The following is a 12487-nucleotide window of genomic DNA, read 5'->3' on the forward strand; positions in this document are numbered from 1 at the left end:
CGCGAACGCTCGAGCTCGTGGTAAAGAAAATCGGTTTCCGATTTTCTCAGAGAAAACAGTTTTCATTGGAGAAAGGTGGCCAATCGTCTCGCGATTAATGTGATTTTCATATAGAAATCGTGTTCATTAAAATTTATTTCAACGCACGAAACTTCCATCCCTCGAAATGAATTTTTAATCGAACCAAACGTATCATCGACAATCGATATATTATATCAGCGAATATCATTGATCGAAGGGGAATCACGATGGCTCATTGATACGATAGATTGCCTCTCTCTCTCTCTCTCTCTTTTTCTCTCTGTCTCTCTGTTTGCAGTAGCTGATATTTTTCGAGAAATTGAAAAGCGATCGACCGAGAGCGACAGTATTTTTCTTGAAACGTTCGAAACCTTCGTCTGCTGTGGAATAAAGGGAACTTGTGTGTGGAAAAATAGCTAGCGACGAATCTGTTTTCTCTTCTTGTCTCGATGGGATCGGAGGATCAGCGACCGTGAAGCATACATCGTGCAAGATAATGAAGCTGTTAATGTAATTACGTGGTTAATTGCAACAGTTTGGCAGTCTTTAAACGATAGATATTTCCTTTCATTCCTATTGTATCATAGTTTTGATATATTTTTGTTGCAATTGGATGATGGAGAAACTTACTGATAACTTTTTCAGTTGAATGTATTTAAATGAAACGAAAAGAGAAAAGACTCTTGTAAATTTTCTTACGTCTAGATTTACAGGTTCCTCTCCGAACAATTAATTAAGAAACCTGGATAATTCATTTCCAAATCGAATACCATTTATTTTATTCTCGCGTGAAGCAAAAAATACGTTTAAACTCTGACAAATCTTTTCCTTCGTATATTCCAAATATCGAGTAAACGTTTCTTTCATTTTTTTAAGATTACTTGCACGAGTTTAAAAAATAGGAATACCGATTCCAGCGTACATTTATAAACAACGCTCTCCGTTTCGAACCGAGCCCGATAGAACCAGTTTTTCCCACTTTTCTGCTTTACATAACTCTTCAACCAGAAAGATTATCAGCGTCGCTCCGCTCTGTGTCCGATCGTTAAGCAAAATCGAAAGATCGAAAAGCCAATGCTGTGTGTGCCAATTGCTTCGCACCGTACTGTATCCACTGACGCTGATCAATGGGAAGTTCCAACGAACATTTTCCTCGATCGTGATCGGTTCGCGTCGCTTTCACGAACCCATTCGTTTTTTTTTCTTGTTTCTTTCATCAAAGCGGTAAGGCATTGTCGGATATGTCAGCTGAGATCTTCGAATCGCTCCGGTGATTGCGTTATACATCGAAGGCTTTTACAAAAATATCATCTCCTCCTTTCTTTCGTTTCTTTTCATTTCTTGTCCCACTTTCCATAGTGATTTTTCCTTCCATGCTTTGTTTTTTCATCGTTCGTTCCTCTTCCTCTTTTATTCCTTGTTCTTTATTCGGGACGTCGAATTTATTTTGGATGCTTCGTTAGAAAAATTCGCTTCGAAAACAGGAAGAAACACTAACACACGAGGTATTTTTTAGTTTTGTCTGTTTGCTTAGCCGAATAGCAACTAGCCGCGTTTTATCTATCGTTTCCATCTTCGTTCTTTCATTTCCCATCTTATTCTCTTTTTCGTTTCTATTTCTCGTGTTTCTTAATCCCGTGGCTTGTTCGCGACAAGCGGTGCAATTGCATCCTTGCGTTACAAAGCAACAACGAAGAAAATAACTCGAGTGCACACCAGCTACGAAAAACCATCCTCTTTGTTTTTTCTTTGCGGTTTCTTTTCTTCTCTCGATCGTCCACTCGTAATAGTTTCCGTCTTGTTTTGCATTTTGCACTTGTAATTGTATGCACAACTTTCCCGCTTTCCGCGCTCCTCCTTTTCTCTTCCTTTTCTTTCTTCCTCTCCGTATAGCTTTTTCTTCTCTTTGGCACATTTACCGGAATACGTCGTACACGCGTCCAGGTACATTACTGTTTTGAAACGTGCTTTCTTGGTTAGCGCACTGACGATCAAAAAATTCCATTCGTTCTCTCCCTTTTTAATGTTTAAAAATTAATGCAAATGCAAAAGTGTTTATACCGTAATAGTATAGCTTGATCGTTTCAGATAAAAGTAATATTATCTAAATACTTTATTGAGAATTTTTATCGAAAAGTAGCCTTCTAGATTGAGTAATGCAAAGAATTAAATTAGATAAAAGGGCTTACGTATTATTTGAATGAAATATTTCAAGAATTATCATTTAAACGATATATTACCTTATTTGACTAGATGTTATTATAAAACAGTAATTCTATGACATAAACTCCGACAATACGTTTATATTCGTGACACGACATTATCGAAAAGCTCCATTGGAATTTGATTAAACGCGAATCTTTGAACCGTCAGTGGCTTTCGTCGAATCGTTTCTCGCTTTCTCTCATTGGCCTGCGTCCCGATTCGGCTGTTTCGTTACATATACGCGATAATTTACTACTTAAGCTTGCGCGGTATTTTTTTCACGTTTTATTTTTTTTTTTTTTGCATCTTTTTATCTTTTTTTATCATTTTTGTTAAAGCGAGCAAGATCGCGGACGATCATCGGCATTCGATAGAACGACTTGTGGACTCGTCGACATTCAACGTATACACACTACTACTCGTAAAATTACGTTTAACTTGGTAACAGGTAGAGATATTAAACAAGACGTATCGATAACCATTTACTTTTACAACAACAGTCGCTACGTTTATACTCACGAATTGATAATTAGTAACTACTACTCGTTTAAATGTAATTATTGCGGTAACAATTACGTTATAAATAGTTAGCGAAAAACGGTTTGTCGACACTAACGAAGCAGTTCCACAAAGTAAATATTCTTTCAACTCACGAAAGAAAATCGAACTTTCTACTTAATTTGAAATTTAATTCCTTGTGCTTTGTAAAACGATCCGGAAGAACTGAAACACGTACGAATTCTACTTTCTCCTTACTTAATAAAATGAATTAAACAAAACTCTCTAAATTGTACGAACGAGTTATTTACCTAAAAAAGATTTTGCCCAAGAAAGATTCAAAGATCTTTCAACGAAATTAATAGGAACCGCTGTTCTAACTCGCGTACATACAACAAGTTGCTTCTCTCTTTTTCCAAATTACACAGCGACGAAAATCAACGTGATCGTGCACAACGATCGAAAAGTTCGAGACATCAATTACAATAAGGCGATACAAATGTATCATTTAGAAAATTCTTCTCGTCATCGTGTCTATGATTCATCGTAAAAAATGCCTAAACCACGTGATCCACGTGAACAAGGTGAGGTGAAAAAGCATGAAATCTCTGTATGAAAAATACAGCCTCGAGTTTTCCAAGCGTGGCGCGCGTACGAGTTGAAGGAATCGTCGCTCACGCGAACGTGATTCTAAAATAATTTCCACGTGATCCACTATGCAAACAAACGTTTATGATCTCGTGATCGCGTGTTGTTCGTTTCACGCTTTCTCCAAATTTTCCAGAAAGTGCAGAATTTGTCTTCCTTTCTCCTCTTCTTCATTCGTCTTCGATCACGAAAATTTTCAGATTTTTTAAGAAATTTGTTTTTTTTTTTTCTATGCACGATCGTCCGCGATCTCTCGAAAAATTCGAACGATCAGGCCCATTGCTAAGTACGCGGTATCTATATTTATTTAAACTTGTTGAAAATATTTCGCATATTCTTATAGAATCTTCTCAGTTTTCCCTTCTGCGCGCTCCTCGGTGCCGCCTCAGCGCGCACCAGCAACCGGAAGTCCGTGCGCGCTTGAGGTGTGATCGGGTAGGTACAAGTTTGCAATTCCACTACGATAGTCAATAATAATATTATCATATAATATATATGTATATATAACATATCTTGTTAAGCCTCAACAATTCCCATAATAAGTCTATGTTAATCTCAGGCTCCACTCGGTTAGGACTTTCGTCGATTTTGTTCCTCGTCACCTTTTCCTCGCCGCCTGTTGTGTTCTCTTAAGTACGAATTACTTGCTTATACGATTATCTAGATTTTATGCAAAAATAGAGTTTTGTGGATCCGTAGTCGAAGGTTTTTAACAGGCTGTGATTCGATAGATTTGGAAATATATGACAATCATTTTCATAATTATTCAAAATATGAAATAAAAAATTTGAACTTTGAAATTAGACATTTAAAACTTGAAACAATTGCGTGGTAGCTGGAAAAAGTATCTTTCTCAGACGTTCAAAAGACAGTTAAACGGATTGTCATCACGGTACCACTAAATAAGCCCTTGAGGAACTGCATCAACGAAAATCCTGATCGATGACATCGGCCAGGATCCTGAAAAACGCATTTTACTGAATCATCACATGTCTCGCATAATCTCACTGCCTCGTACTCTTGATACGTTCGATCCATGCACGTGAACAGCTTTCGTGATCGTGTCCGTTAAGCACAAGTTCGTCACTCAGGATCGCTCGATTTTGCTACTCACATATTCGTGAATCTCTTGTGTTGGCAGAGTCTCTGATTGAATCTCGTTACGATTAAGAGTATCATAATTAGTATACACGAAACAATCCCTAATAGTTTGGCACAGTCAACCTTCCTTCTCTCATTTAACATCATCCTCACACTCAAAGTGTCTCTCTTAAATAGTCTCTTCAAACCATATCTCTTTTGTACTCCTGTGTTTTGTCACCGGATCGTCCGTACGTTTACTCCTCGTCGCAAACTTTGACAATATTTGTTCTTATCAAACGGCTTCTTGAATCGAAAAAATTGGAAAGCCGAAGGATTAGAAGCTTCCGATAGCCTGGCTCGTCAGCAACGAGGGCAGCCACGATAGTGTCGACGATCGTGTAATTATCATCCCATTGACTCGCTAATCGAGTTTCACTCTCCGCCTAACCCCTCCTCTATCTGTGGCGCTTCTTTATCTTTCCTTCCTTTTACTCTTTGTATTTTCTTCTTGAAAAATTCCCACCACCAGGGCCAGGTTCAGTTAGCACCTGACTGAGAGCTCGACCGTCGAATCGAGAGCGTTCGATGAAGATGAAGAGGCAAGCTCGTCTTCTTTTCTCTCTTCGTCGATTTGTCTTCGTTACGTTTGTCTATCGACGAGCTTCATGATCGATTTCCTCGTTCCATCGGTCTCTTCAGCTTCAACAGACGGTTCAGCGTCTACGACGCTCCAAGTATGTCGCGGGCCGAGCTCTGGTCACGTTGGGCTACGGTGGTTCCGGCTCGGAGGTGGGAGATTCCTGCTACGCCTCCAGGAATATCAGAGCCGTCGGTTTCGGCTCCAGATTGCTCTTCTTTGCCTCGACTACCAGGAACTCGATCTCGTTGCGGTCTCGTCTCGCGAACGACTCTGCGATCAGCCTTGCTACCTCCTGATGATGGAGACCTGTTCAAACAAAACACAGACGAATGTTAGACTTCTGTCATTTCGTGCTTGTAGCTGGATTAACGAGAAAAGAAAGATTTGGAAGATGAAATTACCTTCGACCTTGTGACCGTCGACTTCTAGGATTAGCTGACCGACCTCGAGACCACCGGCCTCGTACGCTGCTCCATTATCCTGTGAAAGTGTAAACTAATTAGTGTTCCGAGTATCGGTAATTTTTTTACTTAACAACAGAACTACAAGTCTGTAATGTATATTTAAGTGTTCTATAGCTATATGTATAGACGATTGTAATTAAACTGATCATTTCAGGATGTGTTTTCGATATCTTTTCATCGATCAAACGTTATTCTTGAAATATAATCAGTCATCGATATTTCATTAATCACAGAATACTAAATTTTACTTTCAAATTTTTTTAAGATGTACAAATATACGCAATACTTGAAAATTTCCTAAATTCTGATATTTTCTAGTATCTTCGTATTCCAATCAATTAAATATTATTTTCTAAATAATGTTAATACAATTATTGTGAATACAAATTTCCTTACATGTATATTGATGATTCTGGGCAGCGGATGTTTGGTATTGGCACCGCCCTCGATGGCAATACCTAAAATCGACTTGGTTTTCTTAACAGTGATCCTCAGGTTACCCTGATGATCAGGAACCACAAGGGCGCCATCTTCTTCTCTTCTCTCCGACATTTCGCTTCTAGTCAACCTTTGGGCACTATGATGCCTTCGTGGTGGACCACCGGCACCTCCAGCCCCGGCAGTAGCTGCACCAGAACCACCTTCTTCGAGGAGCTGAGCTTCTTGCATGTCGAAGCTCCGTGAGAGCTTGTGCGCGAGTTCCTGAAACGGGCACAGCTACGTTTCATCGGTGGAAGTTGAGCCAGCCGGCTTCCGGTTGACCTTGTGACAGCCACCGTTTGTTCACTTAGTAGAAAAATTGATTTATATTCCTTTTTGGATGTATTTTCAAGATGTTGTCGCTTCTTTTTAGTTTCTTGGCTTCTTTCGATGCTATTTGAATATTTTGTTTCAATTTTCCATCGTTTGAAAATTCTGATTTGAACTTTCTACGTTGAAAGTTCTCATTATTTTACAATAGAACCAAAATTATATGCTTCTAGTTTTAGTTGTCTCGCTTTCTCTCGAAAGGAAGTTTGAAATATTCACCGATTGAAAACAGAGCAAACATTTTTCAAGTTGAAAATACAAGATTTAACGCGAAAAGAGTTTCGGTCACTGTCACGCAGTCCGTAAAAGCCACCTCGAAAACGCATGATGACAGCACACAAGAGCTAAGGAGGCTGATGCTGACAAGTTCGTGTGCACGCTGTAGTCGAAGGGAATCCTGGTAGTCTGTAAAGTTGGTTACGCGAAAACGATACGAAAGAATTTCTAACACTTCGCGTTTCATAACATTCTGTGAAACCTGTGCAAAGTGCTAAGACGAATATGAATAAAATTAATATAAATTATTGTCTGGAAAATAACTATTTCTTCATGGACAAGATTTTTTGCATCTCTGGTATCAGACGTTTAGCTTTTACGAAAAAATAAATATCAATAATTACGTTAATCATGATGACATTTAAAATATAAAATGCATAGTATATCACGTTTGACTGCTTGTACAAGTTTCTCTCAAGTTACACTGTGAAAAGATCAAGAAGTTTAAGATACAAGAGATATCTTGCATATCAATATTTATAATTTTTAATTTCGAGAAATTTCATTTCAAATAGTATCTTCGTCGTAGTGTTTTAAGGAGCGGTATTATCTTTTAAAAAATAACCAAACATCGTCGATCAATGGGTTTCACCAAGTTCGCCTTTGTAGTTACTCCACAGCCAACTTGCATTGTCTACCGGGCTTCGCTTCTCCACAACGATGCACATCTCTTCTTGTTACCTATATGCAATCACAGTCATCGTACGCAACATCGTGTAGAAAAAACGTGAATATGAATAAAAAAAATATACATATATAAATATGTACAGCAATAAATATAAATATATCGTGTAATATATTTATATTTACGTACATATAAATAAATATATATATATATATATATATACATATCGATATAGGTATCATAAGAGTATATTAAAAAATTAAGTTTCATGCTTGCTGATAGGCTGGTAGCAATTGGGTGTTGGTGGTGCTCGGACAGAGTGGTGGTGGTGGTAGTGGTGGTGTTTTGTCGTGCAATTATTTTACGATCGAATTATATTTCATTTCTTTTATTCTCATCGAAATTGCGATTGCACGATCAACTGTCTTAACGCACGGCATTTAACGAAATTGGCTCTTCAATTTCAATTTTTTAACGTGCAGAAAAAGACGAGAGATCATGAGACGATGATAGAAATGATCGTGGCACGTGAATCCTTGATCAAACCTTTTAAACGAGTATCTTTCCTAGACTAGTCACGTATCTTTCCTCGTCAAACTGGTCGAGTTTCACGAATTTCGAAATTCTCACGAAACTCCTTGCTCTTCGTTCAATTTCCAAAGCAAACTCGGTATTTTTTCTGTTACGTCGCTTGAGGAATTCCTAACTAGTGTTTAACTTCAGTTGTTGAGTCAACTCGCGAGTCCCCCGAGCGAATTCTGACGCGTTCGTTAACATTAGAACTACCAGAGACGACAAAATTACTGATTCGTAATTTTCCATGAGAATCTTATAGACTTACAGATTTATGGATTTTTGTCAGATTTTATAGATTTTTAACATTTGACGGGCCTTCGAAATTTTCTCTACTTTCTACACTTTCTAGAATCGTCAAATTTTTGTCATTTTTACAGATCCTATAAATTTATATAGATTTGAGTAATTTTTTGTAAAATATATGACTCAAGATTTTTATATTTTTATTGGAAAATATTTCTCTCCTCAAATTGTATATTTCTACATGTCGCTGTCATTTTGATTCTTTTGATAAAAATTCTGTATAATATTTTAGTTGTTGTTTAGTTCTAGTGTCAAACGTTTTGATTTATACAGAATTCTCGGTTTCGTTTTGCGAAAAATGAAATTCCACAACGTAGATTCCGGATCGTGTCGAAATTCGCTCGACTTCTATCGCGTGCGTCAAATTTCCACCGACACAGATGTAGCCGGATCCGTAGGTCACGGTCGACGGGCATGGAAATCGAGCGAATTCGCGGACCAAGTTTCGCGGCCGGCCTCCTCCTTGCATAGAGAAACGCGAATCGCGAGCGGTGAAAGTGTTTCGCAAGCGAACGCGGTTTGTGTGACGAGAACACGCGAACGCACGCGCGTTTATTCGCCCCGTGAATTTCTCTTCCTACGCGTATCTATGTGTCAACTCGTAATTGCGAAATAATTAAAAAAATAACGAAAATGGAAACGATTCTTCAATAATTCTTTATATTTTACGGCGAAGCAAGAATGGAAAAAATAACAGTTTAGGAGAAAAGCTTAGATCTAAAGATTTTCTTTGAAATCAACTGAAAATTAAGCAGTCCAAAATTAGATCGCATAACTGAAATTCAACTCAAAATGTTGTCGTCGTTTATAAATCATCAATATATTGAAAAAAGGACAATCTTTTAAGTTTGCTAAAAATAAATGATAGATACGTAGAGCTTTATAATAACAATATTATAACAATTGAAATTTTGAAAATTGTAGCGAATGATTAAAATAAATTGGAAAATTTCTCTGTTACAAGACGATTAAAGCTATGCTTCATTATATTTCTCTTCTGTAGTTTTCAATTAAAATTCTCATTAAAAAACAATATACGAAATGAAAGATTTAAACCATTACATAAAATGTACGTAACTTGTAAATTACATGACGCTGTAGAGGTTGAAAATCAATCTGATACAACGACAATAATCCAAATGACGCGTGAACGATGGTCGTCGAACTGAAACTCGTCAGGGAGCCATTTCCTCGCGGATTTTCCGGTTCCCTTCGAGTCTCCTTGTTCGGTGAAAACTTTTGTCTACGCTTTCTCTACTGATTTATCGTCATCGATGGCGTCCCATTACTGATCGAGACTTTCTTCCTACAAAGATCCTATCTTACGAACTCTACAGCATCGTTCTATCGATTGTCTACGTACGTTCAGGATCCGATTGCACGTTTCTAATCTCTAACGGCGGTCTCTATAGTATAATAATTGAATAACATGAAACGAACTATACTAGCATCTACGTTTCGATTTTACACTCCGTTTATCGATTTTAAAGTCGCGAATATACAATGATGTGGAAAAGTTCCCAGTCAGAAAGGTTCTTCATTTTATGTTCCAAAAACGATATCTAAAGGAATTTTAACTAATTTAGTAAAGAATTTAAATAATTTAGACTGCTCATTTTTATGCATTTATGGAATATTTAAAGGCTCAAAAATGGATAAAATACAGGCAAGATGCAAGAATATAAAAATACCTAAAGTAGGGTAGATTGTTATAATAATTAGTAAGTGTATCAAATTTTTTCTTAGATTTGATTTCTTTATCTGTGTTTATATATATATATATAAAAATGTGTATTTGCATAAATATGTGCAGTCTACTAATACTATACGACAATGTAATAGTATGTATTCGTTTTATTGCTTTCTTTTGCTTGCTATTCTTTCATAGTCAGTATCAATTAAAATTCGTTTAGACACCGCTTCTGGAATATAAAATGAAAAATTTATCCAACCAAAAACATTTGCATACGCTACTGTACCTGACTATACAACCTATACAGCTACACTGTATTTCGATGTGAGTAAAGTGATCGTGCATGCCAAGACATCTAAATATAATGTAAAAATACACTTTGACATATGTTCAGACGGTGTATATATAATTATATATTTATGCTCGTGTTCGAACGTTCTTATAATTATATATACATTGCATAGATATTATAGTAGTCGTGCGTTGAATATATAGTTAAGGATAAATCGAAAGTAGCATGTGCAAGACATCTAAGAAAAAACACGTACACACCTAACGCTATTTCGACTAAATTCGCTAACTCTAAGAGCAGAAAAAGAAAAATTGATCTTGGTAAAAAGAAACAGGGATAGAGAAAGAAGTAAGAGACAGACAGATAGAGAAATATATATGTAATGTAACATATAGTAAAAGAAAGACAGAGATCTAATTGGGAGAATTTCATGCCAAAAGGGATGATCATTTCCGATGGCTTGATATTAGACAATTAAATTAAAATAACTTTTAATTTTGAATGATTATCGATCATGATTTTATTTTATTTAACCATCACGTAAACCGTTTAAAAATAAATATTTTCTTCTTCATTGTTTCCATTAAAAATTAAAGAATTCTATACTTTGAAATTATAAAAATTACCGATTTTGTAAAAACCAGAAATTTTCATTCTCTTTAATATATGCGTAACGGAATAACCGCACGTTTAAAGTTTGCATATTTTCTTCAATTTATAACACAAGCTTCGTGTAAAATAGTGCAAAAGTTTTGTTTCACCATGGTGAACTTGTACTTAAGAAAGTAGGAAAGTTCTGAGACCATAATGCTATCGGACATTATCCTACTATCTGTTAAAAAATTAAATTTTTGTTAAACAGGTTTACCGACTAGTTTGTAATATATTGTCTAACTATTGTCACTACGTTTTACAATCGTATCTATTAGTTACTTTACTAAATATCTCATGAATATTACGTTAGAATTTGTCACTAGTTTGTCTATTGATCTAATGTAGGATTCGATGAAACGATACTACTGATGAATACATTTTTTTGTTCATTTTCTGGAACATTCCCGATCCCAAAATTTGGCTAAATTTTACACCCGATATAAAATTATTTTTCGGTCTATTTATAAGTAATCACAATTGTCTTCAGTTCAAGAGAAACAAAAGAACGATAGGAATTCCTTGATTAATTAGACCTTCTTGGATGAATCGATTAGTTAATAAGATAAAATAAAATTCAAAAAATAAATAGAAGAAAAGTATCCATCGCATTCTTCCTGCTTCTATATAGATATCAGAAAATTGTGATTGGCGATCGATTATTTACCTCTTCGATTTACAAGCAGTTCGAGGATACGAAGCCTCGAGTCGCAACCGATGCGAAGATCTCGAAAAGTACCTTGAAGAGTTCGTCCATCCCGACTCGCGTAAAAAATCGAAGAGCGTTAAAAGCCTGGAAATTTCAGCCTAGCGATGTACAGGACTCGCGGATGGAAATTTGCAAATTTGCATTACTCCAGACGATTTTAACACTAGGGAGCTTTTAAGATACTCGAGATCAGATTAAGACAGTCAGGCCGTTCAAGTTTCAAGAAAACTCGTCGAGAATTCCACGGTCGTACGTCGCGACTCGAAACGTTTGACGCGACTCGAAACGCTTCGCGAATGACATGGGAGAACAAAGAAAGAAAAAAAAAATTGAAATTTTAAAGTACAGTAAAACAAGAGAGGCTTTAAAAGTGAAATAAAAAAAGAAAGAAAGGAAAGAGGAAAATCAAGAGAAAAATCGATAGACAGAGAGAGGAACGAAAGAGAAAAAAAGAAGTATCTGTGCGTGGTAGACTTTTGTGTGTTGGTGGTTCGTTTAAATTTAAACTTACGAGGGGCCTGGCGCCCCAGTACCAGGATTTGACACGTTGCGTCAGCCCACCGAGCAAGTGGGACCTCCAACCACCGAAACCTCCACCACCTCCACCCTCTGAGCTCCTTTCCTCCCTTCCTTCGTCCTCATCCTCCTCCATATCGCGATCCCTTTCCGTTCCGCCTCCGCGTCTCCCATTACCGATCATCTCGGCGTCGCTACCATCGCAACCACCGTCGCTCTCCTGCGTCGCGACGCCGGGAGAAAAACATCGAAAGCCACGTGTTAGCCCCGTCAGCCGATACAACGTTACATTATAGTGTAACAGTTTCGTCAACGTAAGTTTATTTTTTCCATTGTCAAGCCTTCCTTCCTTTCGTCTCACTGTGTTTATTTTGTGTTTTGGAATTACAGAGAGTTTTTTTTGGGGGGAGGGAGAAGGACGGTAGCTGTTGGTTGTTTTATTATAGAGTTATGTAGATAGGGATTAGCAGTATTATT

At 37.0% G+C, this 12487-nt stretch overlaps 1 protein-coding gene across 7 annotated transcripts in view; it reads right to left on the reverse strand.

Annotated features, from left to right (window-relative positions):
- Nucleotides 1-1444: 1444 nt before the first annotated feature.
- The window catches only part of LOC117233001 (whirlin), a 105864-nt gene continuing 94821 nt past the window's right edge, over nt 1445-12487 (reverse strand). For 5 of the 7 annotated variants that reach the window (XM_033492833.1, XM_033492834.1, XM_033492836.1 and 2 more), the window contains 4 exons: nt 12006-12230; nt 5956-6261; nt 5497-5575; nt 1445-5401 (listed from right to left, as the gene is read on the reverse strand). In XM_033492833.1, coding sequence (XP_033348724.1) covers nt 5259-5401; nt 5497-5575; nt 5956-6261; nt 12006-12230 — 753 coding nt within the window. In that variant the 3' untranslated portion in view covers nt 1445-5258. The remainder of the gene's footprint in view (nt 5402-5496; nt 5576-5955; nt 6262-12005; nt 12231-12487) is intronic. The other 2 variants (XM_033492837.1, XM_033492839.1) reach the window with 1 other exon arrangement.

The sequence above is a fragment of the Bombus vosnesenskii genome, unplaced genomic scaffold (assembly GCF_011952255.1).
Source record: "Bombus vosnesenskii isolate JDL3184/JDL3185 unplaced genomic scaffold, Bvos_JDL3184-5_v1.1 scf7180000013294, whole genome shotgun sequence".
NCBI classification, from domain to species: Eukaryota; Metazoa; Arthropoda; class Insecta; order Hymenoptera; family Apidae; genus Bombus; species Bombus vosnesenskii.